The sequence below is a fragment of the Equus asinus genome, chromosome 29 (genome assembly GCF_041296235.1).
Source record: "Equus asinus isolate D_3611 breed Donkey chromosome 29, EquAss-T2T_v2, whole genome shotgun sequence".
In the NCBI taxonomy this organism is placed as follows: domain Eukaryota; kingdom Metazoa; phylum Chordata; class Mammalia; order Perissodactyla; family Equidae; genus Equus; species Equus asinus.
Genome location: NC_091818.1, coordinates 17,228,638 through 17,243,292, shown reverse-complemented (window position 1 = coordinate 17,243,292; position 14,655 = coordinate 17,228,638). Strand labels below are relative to the sequence as shown.

Sequence of the window (14,655 nt, the reverse complement as noted above, 5' to 3'; positions counted from 1 at the left end):
AAGGAGGCTGACCCGTGTACGGGAATTGATACAGGTCATCTAGGGCATCGTGTGGTGATGGACAGTGGCTCTGCATTATGGGTGGAAAATTTTGTGCATTAGGCTGCCCAGTTAGCAGAAGAAAGCATCTCAGAAGATGAAACATTTGCTATGTTTTGTTTGTCTTCAGTCTTAATCCTGGCCTCAGATTCTTTCACAACAAGTGCTAGCTCTTTACCAGATTTTCTTCATCCTGAATGTGGCCCTATCACCAATTCGACACTTTTTTTCTTCCCTACAGAGCACAAAGTTGCCCATAACATATGCATGAAAATATTTTGCTGGAACCATGAACTCAGGTCTTTCCTTTCCTCAAAAAGAATCTGGTCTGCAATCTTGCTGGGAAGTTCAGAGTCCATTCATACTCCCTCACTCTTTTCTCTCATTTAAATTCCATTATTGTGGTTTCATAACTTTCTTTTTCTTTAGTTTGTGGGCAAACTTTTACAGCCTTAATCCTTGGGGTCGTCTCTGATCACCACAGCCACTGACCTTACCAAGAATATAAGCATACAAGGAAGCTGCAGTTACCCCAAGCTCTGCCTGCTGGTCCTCCGCCCCCAACTCTCACCCAGCCCCTCTGGGGAGGCTGGGAGTGGGAGCCTCTTTGAAAGAGCAAACAGAAGAGAACTTGTCTAACGCAGACTCATAATTTAGAGAGTCTCCATGACTCACTGGCTTATAATGTTTAAGACATGCTGGGTAAATCTGCCTTCTGTCCTTTAGAACATTGCCCCCGGACAGCAGCATGCCACTCTCTTTAGGAGCCTTCAAGATAGGAGAGAAAAAGGCTTTTTCGACTATACTACAAAGAAGTATTGAATTTTCCTGAACAACAGCGAGACCTCAGCCTAGCAAGCTAATGCAATATTGATCTGAGCGGGAGTGGATGAAGCACTCTTACGTGTGTGTGCTCATTTGTATATTTACATGAACACAGCTATTGGATTTCCTGCTTCCGTTATGTGGGCCCAAAGGCCAGGGAGATGAATGGTAACTGTCACCGAAAGAGAAGCATAATTCAAAAATTGAATTATTGAAGAATGTAAGCAAGCGACACGCACTATGCTGTCTCTTGGGGGGCGGGTAGCCTGTAGGGCTCACATCTTCTCAGGTGTGAAGGTGATACAGCATTTGTGCTGTTTAAAAGATTTCCCTGCAACTAGGAATGGCAACACCACATTCTTTGTATTTTCCCGTTAATCTCTCTCAATAATTACAACTCTATCTCAGAGTCACACAGTTTGGCTTTCTGCCACCTTTTACGTGACAAAGAAGACAATGATCTACTACAAAGAGGTACTTTTAAAATGAAATATTTTGAATAAATAAAAAAGAGAATCATTTCCAAAAGGTACAAGATAGGCCACATATACTTTTCTTACAATAATGAATCTTTTGGTGGAGAACATCTGCACTTTGCAACTTTTCCCCAGGAAAAAATATTGCACATTTATATCATTTATATTTTGGAATATTTGTATTTTATATGTGTAGTGTTTATATTTTATATTTATATTTTAAAAGGTTAATTTTAATATAAAGATAAATTAAAAACAAACAGATCTCAATCTAGCTTTTATGAAACTTATTCCTAAAATTGGTGATAATTTTTGGAATGCAGGTGACAACTGTGGTTTCAGCCCCTTCCCCAGCCTAGCTGGAGACCTGACTTCATCTGCACCCATGTGGTCTGAGCTCAGCACGTGTGTTTGGCTCCACAATTCAGCACAACTGTTTGCAGCATCAACCAGGGCAGCATGCTTAGCTCATGGCTCTCAAACCATGTAAACTTCCAACAATTTCTTCGCAGTAGCTCCTTGTGAGTCCACCGAGCTCCACAGAGAGTGGGAGGTGCCTGTGTGATTCACAACACGCAGGCCTCGGATTTTGAGTTTGGGAGTAAATTGCTTTTCTTCAAAGTCAATCTGAATCAAGGGGTAGCTTTCAATTACTTAGTCATCTAATTCAATGTTTATGATAAAATGCAACATAAAATCACTTGATGGTTAAAAGCTTTCAGCGCCTTCTGGTTGTTGTTTTTGGAAAGGATATCAAAGACTAAAAGCAATTTGGCTGGCAGAGGAACTGTATGTGTTGAACTACTTATGTATGACAAAAATGTTTCTAGTGCCACTGACAAAAGCCCAGGAGGATGCAGTCTCTCATTTTGCCTAAACAAGAGAGAGCCATTATGCTGGCATAGGCTGGATGAGGCCAGGTAAGTATTAACAAATATAAAAACACATTTTTCATTTTCCAGAGCCAGTTTGCTCTGGAAATAAGTCAAACGCACCATAGTTTAAAACATGGAATTGCAAGGCTGATCACTCTTATTGTTAATTGTTCCCCGCTTCAACTCAGCGATTTTCTAGAGCCAGAAAATTACTACTTTGAAAAACCCTTGACACTAATAACAATGTGCTTCTTTCTGAAAGTATTCTAAATAAGTTGGTTGATTGGACCTCCTTTTCAGATGTCAATTTAAATGTAAGTTCTAGAAAGGAAGGCTGCAAATTTGGGGTGTGAACAAATAAACCTGTTATTAAATGTTCCAACTATTATTACAATACTATTATAATATTGTTTTCCTAATTATTGGATTGAATACTTGGAAATCAATCAGCACTCTGTTTGGGTAAATCTCATTACTTAATGAAGGAGTTTCGAAAAGATCATCATAAGCCTATTTATATGGTAAAAGAGCAAAGAAGAAAGTAAACTAAGGATAACTCACCCATTTACTCCAACGACAACATAAGCTTTCTCTAAACTCAGTTTTTCTCTAATGCTGTTTACTGTTGAGGAACATATCTAAATTGAATTACATTGATAATTTTAATTTTAATAACCTTGATAACTTGTCATTTCAAAGACAAAGGCAATCCCCTTCATGTTATACTTGCTCTTCATTTACTATTTATTTAAGTATTCTCTCCTCCAACTTGATAATAATATGACTCTATTTTATAGATGGTCATACATCTCTAACTGCATGATTTATAAGAACTTCCAAGCCACCCTTTCTGAACTGTATAGAGTGTGTTCTCTAGAGAAATCTTACTATTAAACCAGACTAAACACAAGACAAGCAATGCAGCTGCAACAAATTATTTGATATTATCTTCCTCTGCTCAGAATTTGGATGTATATTTTTGCCATTCACCTTCTAATTCACGAGGATTGAAATTGAAACCTTTCATTTAGCTGTCCACATGGCTGCCTCCCCCACCTCTTTCAAATCTTTGCTCAAATGTCACTTTCTTAATAGGGCCTAACCTGACCACCCTATTTACCATTTCAACCCTCAGATCCTTCTCCCCTAACCCTAGCACTCCTCAGGCATGGGCTCTGCTCTACTTTTTCTCTCTTTCTCTTTTTTTTGTTTATAAAACTTCTCACCTTCTAACATTCCATACACATAATTCACTTATTTGTACAGTCACGCACTGCATAATGATGTTTCAGTCAACGACAAACCACACATACGACGGAGGTCCCATAAGATTAGTAGCATATAGCCTAGGTATGTAGTAAGCTACACACCCAGGTTTGTGTAAATGCACTCTATGATATTTACATAACCATGAAATCGCCTAAGGATGCATTTCTCAGAAAGCATTCCCACTGTTAAGTGTCACGTGACAGTCACGTGCATTGTTTATTGTCTCAATCCCCCTGGCAGATCTAAACTCCACAAGGGCAGCCATCTTTGACTGTCTGGTTTACCAAGTGGCTAGAACAGTGCCTGGTACATGGCAGGTGGTCAATAAATATTTTTCAAATGTATGATGAATTTAGATGATAGGAACAATGAATATAAAGGATATATTGAGGCGATTCAAATGGCCAAAGGTAAAAATTCCCTAGAGGGCTGACAAGGAATCTGTCTAAATTAGGAATGTTCAAATATTCTCATTTCTCTTCAGAATTTCTAAATTTTTTGATAGCATAATGGATGCATATTTCAGCCTTAAAATTTTATCAGGTACTTAACTTCTCTGGTCCTTAGTCTGTGTATTTGTGAACTGAACGGTTTGATTTAACTGACCTCTTAAGATCTCATCCTCTGACAGTCTATGAATTAGTGCCTAGTAGGCAGGTCAATAAAATGAACAAAATACTTTAGTCAGGAAAACTATGCGTTGGTTCCAATTCTATCACAAAAATAGCTATGAAACCTTGCATAATCTTTCATGGGCTCAATTTCCTCATCTATAAAATGAAGAACTTGGACTAGATAATTACTAAGGTCTTTCTGAGCTGGACTATTTCATTAGCACTCTGCATAAAGAGAATTACTGTTTTGCTGTTTTCCCTCCTCCTTTTGAGCTATTTTTTAAAATGATGCAGGTATCCTGACACTTGTCAAAGGATCCCAGTGCCCTTCCCCCAGATTCTTCCCTTTTAGGATGCTTCCTGCCCTTCTTACCATCGGGGAATCCATCCCAGATTTCTAGCCGGTCGTAGCGACAGAACATCCCCCCTGGAGGATTTGAGTCAGGCTCCAGGTCAAAGCTTTCAAATTCCAGGATAATCTCTGACATCTTTGGTGCAAAGATAATATAAGTGCATTCAAGGCTGTTGGGATATTTTTCAGGGAATCCAGGGGACTTTATCACTCCACTAGGTGTTGTGTAGTTCTGGGAACATTCAGGACCTATGAGTGAAAGAGAAGAAGCAGCAAAGTGAAAAATCCCACTTAAACGACTTCACCAAGAAATAACCTGGGCAAAGACCGCATATCTTTTTAATAAAAGCCCATGATGATAATCACTGTCCCGATCACTCCTTACTCAGCCTTTTCACGGTAGCGATAGGTATGGAAAGTCAAGTTCAGATTTACTGTGTTCACGTGAGTTTTCCATTTGTGTGGAGCAATTTAAAAACTTCTGCTGTTGCAGAGAAAAAAAAAATGACAAATAGAAAATCATGTGGGAACAATGAATGAGTAAGCTACAGAAATCTCGACAGAGCCCTAGAGAAATAATTATAGCCCCTGCAAGCTTAAATCTTTAAATCTTGAGGCTGACAGCCCTTTATTGGTGAAATAGAACATTTACAAAGGCAAGGGAGAGAATTCAGAAGAGGGAGTTTGGGTTTCAGATTCCTACACCAGTGACTCAGTAACTCTGCCAGATGTGACCTATGCCTCTTTGACAAACTAAATGTGAAAGGTAATTCGTACACGTACCCAGGGTGAGTGACTCATTCTGAATGGTGTTGACACAGGTGTGCTGGTAAAGTGTGGCTGTTAGTGAGGGCACGATAAACTGTGATTACAGGCCGTGTTGCTAGAAGGCACTTGATATCAATGTTGACATCCTAACCTTCTCCAAAGTCCCAGATACAGTACACTATGCCATTCTAAAACGATTTGTTAATATGTATGTGTGTGTGTGTGTGTAATGTATGTATCTATAATGTGTAACTTTAATGACTGCTCAGGGTTATCAAGACTTTACAGATTATGTTGATTTGTAATTTAAATTGGTCAAGCACATACATACATATATTGCAAGTTGACCTTATGACTATGAATGACCACAATTTCAATTCATGGTCTTCAGTGTTGAATAGCGTGATATTCACCACGCCCTCAAGAAACTGCCCATCTGCATGCAGGTGAGCCTATAAGTTTTCCTCCTCACCATCACCGCTGTCATGATTTGCAAAGAGCTCTTAAGGCTCTCTGGGAATCGGAGATGACTTGACCCTTTTGAAGCTCAGGATCCACCCTGGGGATGTTCAATTCAACAATTCTTTTCCTGAGCCATTGTCTTACTGATGGTCACCCTGTGACAGCATGCAAGGATTCCACTCTAAATAAGGAGGTTTATTGAGCTTGTTCTTAACTAAATATTCTCCCAAAGTGCCAAGTAATGTATTAGGTATCAATACAGATTAAATTTAGCTAGCAAATTTCTATTTTTAGTGGCTAGGGTTAGTAAGCTGAATCTCTATGCCAGTGTATCTGGCAGCCTATAGAGAAAACAAATCAATTGCTTTCTCTCCATTCACATATTAAATATCCAAGGCACTGGAAATGCCGAGGAATAATACTTGTTAGAAGGGCACAATAAACTGGTCTGTAGAGGTCTGACTTATTTAAAATACCTCCCAGTACCTTCTCAGGTGTGGCTCACCCTTCACCATGATGGCTTCAAATGCTTATCTAACTGATTCTGGGTAAAAAATTATTAACATGTAGTGTTTTGCCATGTCAATTCCAGGTAAAGAGATTATGGAATGTGTTGTATAGTTTATAATCTGTTTCTTAGTTTTTGGTAGCTTCTGAGATGACAGCGGCTATGCCAATTTAAGTCATTAATTCACAAAGAATATATATATAGACACACATATATACACACACATATACAAATACACACATACACACATACATACACACATATATACATACACATATACACACACACACATATACACACACATTAGAAAAACACATACAACACACATATATACTCACACATATATACACACACACACACACACATATACAAATACACACATATATACAAACACACACATATACACATATACAAATACATATATACATACACACACATATATATTCACATATACACACATACACACCCATAATATATACAAACACACACATATACACACACACATATATATACTCACACATATATACACACACACACACATATATGTTTTTTGTTAGTGCCATCGAGTGGACTCATCCTCCAGCGACCCTCTGTGTACAGCAGGGCAGAACCCTGCCTGGTCCTTCTTCCTAGTCTGTCTCAGTCTGGAAGCTCCGCTGAAACCTGTCCATCATGGGTGACCCTGTTGGTATTTGAAATACCAGAGATGAGGTAGCTTTCAGCATCACAGCAACATGCGGCCGCCACAGTGTGACAACCAACAGACGGGTGTAGTTGTTCGCTGACCGGGAAACAAACCTGGGCCGTGCTGGTGGGAGTGCTGAATCTTAACCAGTATATACATGTATACGATATTGGGAACCCTTTAGAATTTTATTTCCAAAGTGTAGGAACAGTGACCCTGGAGACCTCCAACCTCCTCCCTGGGGCAAAAAATACTTGGCTAGGTCCTTCTAAGGCAAAGTAAGCAGCAGGATTTAATGCAGGTATTAATATTTTCTTCTTCTTAAAAATGATAAAATTGAGGCCAGCCGGGTGGTGCAGTGGTTAAGGTCATACTTCGGCAGCCCTGGGGTTTGCTGGTTCGGATCCTGGATGTAGACCTACGCACTGTTGGTCAAGCCATGCTGTGGTAGGCATCCCACATATAAAGTAGAGGAAGATGGGCATGGATGTTAGCTCAGGGCCAGTCTTCCTCAGCAAAAAGAGGAGGAGTGGTGGCAGATGTTAGCTCAGGGCTAATCTTCCTCAAAAAAAAAAAATGATAAAATTGTCCGGGTAAGATTCAGATTTAATGACAGAAAAAAAAATGACAGGAATTAAGGACATACATTCAAAATCAAATAAATTTTCATTGCTTTTCTTGTGCCCTTGTTATGTCAGATATCTTTAGACGCTAGTCCAGGTTTTCTAAGGTATTTTGACAAGACCTGGGGAAAGATCATGGGGTAATGGAACAGAACTGGATCAAGCACGAGGAGATCTGAGTCCCAGTCCTGCCTTTACCACTCACCTGCCGCGTGGCTTTGGGTGGCCTCTTAACTTTTCTGGGCCTCAGACTCTGTGCATAACAAATGGGAGGTAGGCTTTAGGATTTGAGAAAAAAAAAATCACTTCTAATTTAAAGACTCTGTAATTTCCTCCTTCCTCCATAAAAATGAAAATTTCTTTTAATATTTTCTTTATTCACTGTTGCCTAAGTTTGCCACACTTGAGCGATCACTTCCCCAGAAAGGACCTTGGCCAGAATGGGTTAAAGAATTTTGTGGTGAGTCCACAAGCAAAAAACAGGAGGGAGGGCAAGCAGCTCCATGTGCCAAGGAGTGAACGAGCTGCTGGTGTGAGTGATGCACACACAGCATCAGGAGCCAGTGAACACAGGCTTTCGACATCATTTGCAAGACTGAGAGTACCTTGCGTAGCTCTGAGTGCCACACATCACTGTTCATGATAATTTTGGGGCTGATGGCTCAAGGTTTCAGCAGCTGGGAAGAGAAAAGTAGAAAGGGAAAGTGGGGTGCCTGGGGAGAGAATTAGGGTGTCCACGATGGCTCCAGGAAGCGTAGAAGAGGTGGGAACCAGGCTTGCTGACTGTCAGGCAAAGGTGGGCCTCTAGAAATGCAGCCCTTGGGATGCAGGGATGGCCTAAATCTTCCTCAGAAGTGTAATCTAACTTCTAACTTGTAATGTAAACTTCTAAGTCAATGGATGAAGGATTAATTTATTGATTCAGCTATGATTATTTAATTTAGTGTTAAGAAAAACTGAAACTGCTGCATCCTAGAAGAAGTGCCATGGTTTGAAAAGAAGAAAGATTCACAGATTCTGTAATATCATTAAATGGCTTTTCAGGAAGGAATGTCCATGAACTTAGATATGTACACACGAATGTATATTATATAAATGTATATGCATATACAATGTATATAAAGGTATATTCTATTAGTTAATAATTTTTTATGGAGTACTGTAAGGACTATAGTATGTGCAGTGAGGGGAAAAAAAGATGTTTACTTCGCACATTTCAGGGGGTACCAATCTAGTCGGGAAATGAAACATGTATACAATGAAGAAATGTGAAAATACTAAGGAGAAACATAGTGCTAAGTGAAATATACTTCGTGTGTGTATGAATACAATATGCATATGTGTATACGTGTGTGTGTATACATATAGGGGACAAATTGGATATATGTGTAAGGAAATAAAAATAGACAAATTAGGAAATGCTTCCTGAGAAGAATCCGTTTAAAGCCAGGTTTCCATGGAAGTTAAGGGCCATAAACCAGAGGAGAGCAAGGGTTATGAATACTGAAGGCATCAGCTTCATCCATAATCACCATAACAGATAGTGTTTATTGAACACACCTTTGGTGACAGGCACTGGCTACACGTTTTCATTCCAACTGATCTTCATAACAAGGCTGTGCTAGATACTATTACCCATTTTTCAAATGAGCCTCTGTACACTCACCCAGACAGTCAGTAGCAGAATTAAAATTCACCTTTAGGTGTGTGGAATGTACCCAGTGTGCCAGCCTGAGGCAGGAAGCCAGGTTGTGCACTTGTGAGAGCTGAAGCTGGAGAAGATCTGGAGTGGTTGATGTCAAGCCTTGCCCTTGACCCAATGGGATACCGAGGATTGACCATTGATGATGGAGACCTGTGATACGCATTTTGGGGACAGTGGCTTGATGACTGTTTGAGAAGCTGTGTGTTGGATAAGAGCACGGGGAGAATCCCAAATCGGCCCTCTTCGGTTAAAGGCAGTGAACATGGAAAAGAAGCTGCAACTCTCTGAGACCTTTGGATGAAAATTCAAAAGAACTAGAAGGCATATCAGATGTAGGGAGGCAAGCAGAGAAAGAACGAAAAAAGGCTTCAAGTATCAAGGATGGCGCTGGACAGCAGGACAGGGAAATTACATCTGAGACTAACAGAAATGTAGGGAACTGAGTTCATTTGGAAGGAAGAGGAGGAATTCTTAATGACTTAGTGACAGATCTCTCTCTCTCTCTTTTCTCTTTCAACCATCTTCAGATCTTTGAGAAACAGTGAAAATAAAAGGCCATTCTTACCCCCTTTTTTGACACCTTGTTTCTTTGATGGTGCCACATGCGGGTAAGCAAGCAAATGTAGATATGTGTGTGTGTATACACATATGTACATGTACAATATGATTTATATAACAAGTCAAACAGCTTTCATCACAAGAAATATGTACATATGTAATCATCTGTACATACTAATGACGTGTGCACACTATTATTTATACTAAAGGTTTTCTAAGTATGTACTTAGATAAATTTCTGAAGAAAGTTCTCTCCACCTACCCATATTTATATGGGGCAGTGTCAGATTTCTTTGAAATTTAAAGAAGTTGTACCAACGTTCCCAGAAACTCCTAATGACTCTCCTTTTCATTATTCTCAGTTGCCAGTGAACCAGAAGACCTAAGGCTTTTGTAATTTCTGTGGCTAGATTTTTTCTATTAAAAAAGCTCTTTCTCCTATATTCCAGGACAATACATTCAAGTCTTGAGCCTCTCTTCCTGGATCATCCCCCACACATTGATGTCAACTTAAAAGGGTAGGCTGTATTTAACACATAAAGGGAATCTACAGACTTGGAAAAAACAGTGACATTCACATAAAGATACATTGTTTATCAATTGACGTATATGTGTGTTTAATTCCTCAAGGCTGGGAGACTATGAACTGTCAGATTCCATCCCATTCCAGTACACGCCGTTATAACAGAAGATCAGTAAGTGACCGTCTTGCAGGAGCAGCTGATGCTCCTAAAGGGAACGCCATGCCGAGCATCACCGCTTTGTCTCCTCCAAGAAGCCCCTTCCCCATCCCACCCTCCATGAGCAGAAAGCCTCTTCTTCCCCCATACCTTTAGAAATTCCAAGCCTAGTGGATTGCTTTGCTTTTTCTGGGAACTACCAGTTTTGAATTTTGCAATAAAATAAAAGAAACTAGATGTATGTGGCTTTAAGATAAGAGGGACTCACGCATTTTTAACAAAAGAAATCAAAGTTCAAGAGTTGATCAAACTTATTTTTGAGGAAGAAAGATATGAATAAATGCTCTTAAAAGAGTTTTACTGAGTATATACCTTATAAACACTGGGTAACACATTAGAATGATGTAATTTTGACTCCTGAAATACTACTTTCTAAAAAATTTTAAACACACTGTCTCCATACATTGGGTAATTTTTCTTTGTTTAAAGTATTTTCCAATATTTTTGAAGTGGGAATATATGATATTTTTACAAAAGTATAAAGGCATAACCTCTTGTCTTTCTTTCCTCTTTGGCTTTCATGAAATCAAACAATGTTAATGAACGTTTAAACATACTTGTTCTACTGTAAGTTACTCACCTCTTTTGAAAATTTCATAACGAATGGAAAACCCTGCACCATGTGTCTCATAGTCAGAGACAAATTTGATAAAAAGAAATGGCCCTGAAGACACTATAGGAGAAGGGGCAATCTTTCCACAGAACTTTCCCCATAAACGTCCGTTTTCATTTTCTCCATCGATGACTTCCACGTAGTCATACCTAACACATAAATATGGAAGAAAACATTAGGTCAGCAAGAAATGCCCTTTTAATCTCAGTACTTTAGAAACCAGCATTATTTATCACTGTCTGTTGGGGGGAAATAGTGCTGTTTGCATTCGCCACTGTATTACATGGAGGGGGAAAAAATCTAGCAAAATGAAATAATTAAAATGGACTACATCATGTCTGTATACATCATCTGGCAACACAGAACTATTAAGAATAATGGTGTCCATTATACTTGCAGACAATGTCAGTTAAAGTAACCAATTAACAAGAACAAGAAAAATCTTATGAGCATAATTCTCTATTATTAAATTGTGTTCCTTTGTCTGTGGGACTGGGGTGTCAATATATAATGCTGTGCATTCTTTTCAAACTGTGGAGTTCTTTTATGAATTCAAAATGTCTCCTTGGCTGGAGCTCCTCCATGAACAATACTTTGATTTCTGTGAGCTACCCTCTAAACATATGGCCACAGAATAATAAACAGATTCTTTACTATTTAAGTCCATTCCACCAACTCCAGGCTTCTTAGAAAAAACTCTCTCAGTATCCACCGTGGTTAAAACACAGATCATCTTCCCCCAAAAACTACACTTGAATTGCAGAACATAATCTCTCCAAAGAAAAAAGTTTATTTAAAAATGGAGAGTAACTTTGTTTATCCCTACCAGCCCGAATCTTTAAAGGAATATTGTTGTTTGCAAAGGAAATATGACACAGCTGAAATCACTAAAGTGATGTGATTTAAAATATTCAGGCTTAATAATAATACACTAAGGAGACAAATGATAAAGGAAGTGACAATAAAATATTACTCCAAAGACTGCACTGAGATAACAGATATGCCAGGACCTTCTTTATCTCTAAAAAGTGGAAAACCATCTCCAATAAACTAGTATCCCCCAGGAAAATAGGAGGATTTTTGTTTGTTTGGCATTATATATTTCTTAGTGTCTTGTTCTGCTCTTTATTTTTATTTACCAACTCACCCAGGAAGCAGATAATCTGATTTGTCTTCCATTTTTCTTCTAGGACTGACATGAAAACATTACAATCCATTCATTTCAAACCTTTATTTTATTTCTGTGTTTAACTGGTTCAAAAGTTCTGGGATGTATTAATTTCAGGAATGGTTAAAATATGGCAGCAACATAAACTGCATCTGGCAATTTAAAAGAGATCAAAGCAGGGGAAATCTTCGTGATGACCAATGTCATCTTTAACAGCCCTTTTTCCAACTGTCCAGGATGCATGACTTGGGTTTACATAAAGTCTCATGAGACAACTGCAAAGATGATCTCACTAGTTAAAGTGGACAGCTAAGGCTCTCTAAATTAAAAATGACATTACCTCATCAGTTAAAATCGTGTGCCAGCTTTGTGTATATCAAGAAGAAAATAAAGCTGACGTTGATGGAACTGAGTATTAACATATGTGCATTATTGTATTAACCGTACTTCCTTAGCTGCATCTGATGTTTCCAGTAGTAATCACTGGCCTGCTGGCATCGCTGTCCCTTTGCAAGACTATGGAAATACACACAGGAATCCTTCCTCTCTCCATCTTTGGGAGATGCTTTGTATGTTAAAAGACAAAGGAAGAAGAAGAGGAGGATGAAGAAAGCATTATGTTCAAAATCCTCACTAGCCTTTACAGTCAGGGGGGGCAATGGAGAGAACACCATCTCTGTATTCATTAAGCTTCCCCAGTTGGCATTTAGGTAGTAACTCCTTTTATCTGTACTGCTTCACTGACTAGACAGGTCTGCATGTTTTGCTCCATGCTTCTTATAATTTAACTTGTGATTTGAACTGTTGACTGTGTCTGGTCTGGCAACTATGCGTCCAGCTCTGCAATATAGGCTTTTTACTGGAATTCTGACATGGTCTGAATACTAAGTGGCCATATCCTAGTGCATTTGCCTTCCAGGCACAAATAAGAGAGGTGGGCCAGGCTGTCCCGAGAACTAAGGGCACTTCTTTCTCCCTGGTAGGAGAGACCTCAGCTAATAGAGTGCCAGCCAATTGCAACAGAGAAAGAAGCCAGTTTTTAATTCATATACCTTCTAATGGTAAATACTAGGCCCTCCTCTTGGCACCAGTAAAAGCTATTTTTAAAAGGGAGAGAGGGATTAGAATCTCTTCCCAGCAAGAGATAAGTCCTTGCATCGTTAAGTGCCAATTTTAGGAAATTGAATTATTCAGGGATACAATAGTTACAATTCCAAACCGGAATGCTGCTATCGTCTTAGCACTTCCATTCAAAGTACCACCCAACAGGGTCCTGAAGAGTGTTGCAAATAGCAGTTCATGTAAATATTCAGGAGGGGGTATGCGCACAAGTTGCAAGGGGTGGTATTGCCAGAGAAGTTAAGAAAGCAGCTTGCATCTCCCTCTGGAGTTGATACCAGTTCCACTCCATAAGTTTCTCGCTGGCAAATGTGATGCCAGGAATGCAGCTGGTGTGCCAGCATCCCTCCCTAGAGACTAAATGTGTCACCACAGCAACGCACCCAGCCTGCATTGGCCCAAGGCCCAGGATACTGAGTTTGCAAATTTTGATCCCCTAGTCGGCTGCACATTGCTCTGTTACTGCTGCCAGTGTGGCAAACACTGCATTTCTTGGAATGTCAAGATCCCCAGTCTCCGCAGCAGAGACCCACCGAGGTGACAATGGAGGCTCCTGTTTGACTCTCATTCTAAACCGACACGCTCCAGCTGCTAGAGGGACTGGCAATTGTGTCTCTGGAATCTAATTCGTAAAAGCCAGAGGAGGGGCTCACAAGGCCCACTCTTCTGTCCATTTGGAGCCTGCTCTGGCAGAAGAATGCTCCAGGTGACAAGGAGGCCGCCACGTCTGGCTCCAAAGTGCCCCAGCCTTCTGCGCAGGCGCCTGGCAGCGGGGCGCCTCCTCGCCCTGCTCCGAGCGCAGACATGGGGCCCAGCTAAGGGAAGTCCTTCCTCAGACCTCACTCTCCCCGCTTATCATCACAGGAATGAAAAATGTCACCTGGACTTTCAAAATATTCAGAAGACAACCAACCATCCTCCCATTTCTTTTCTTAAATCTTCCTTAAAGCTTTCCCTTTCCGCACTGATTGAGCATCATTAGTGACGATTAGTATGGTAATCATGATGATGGTAAAGCCGCCTGCATTTCCTGGGAAGTAATAGATCTCTGCACCTAGCCCTTTCACAATTCACACTTTCCCAAGGCGGCAGTTTTAGGATGTGACACACTGGGTGGCTCTTCTCACGAGTGCCCCCGGCCTCAGAGCTCAAGTTTCTTAAGCTAAAGGCCTTTGGGCTACGTCCCCCTACGCTCACCCACCTTGGTATATACAGGTGGTGAAAACATTTTGAATCCTAATAGTAATCACGAGTTA

At 40.0% G+C, this 14,655-nt stretch overlaps 1 protein-coding gene across 8 annotated transcripts in view; it reads right to left on the bottom strand.

Moving 5' to 3' along the window:
• The window catches only part of NRP1 (neuropilin 1), a 146,886-nt gene that overhangs the window by 78,656 nt on the left and 53,575 nt on the right, over positions 1 to 14,655 (bottom strand). For all 8 annotated transcript variants that reach the window (XM_070501140.1, XM_044762201.2, XM_014849621.3 and 5 more), the window contains exons 4-5: positions 11,080 to 11,261; positions 4,472 to 4,699 (exon numbers count right to left, since the gene is read on the bottom strand). In XM_070501140.1, the coding sequence (XP_070357241.1) occupies positions 4,472 to 4,699; positions 11,080 to 11,261 (410 nt within the window). The remainder of the gene's footprint in view (positions 1 to 4,471; positions 4,700 to 11,079; positions 11,262 to 14,655) is intronic.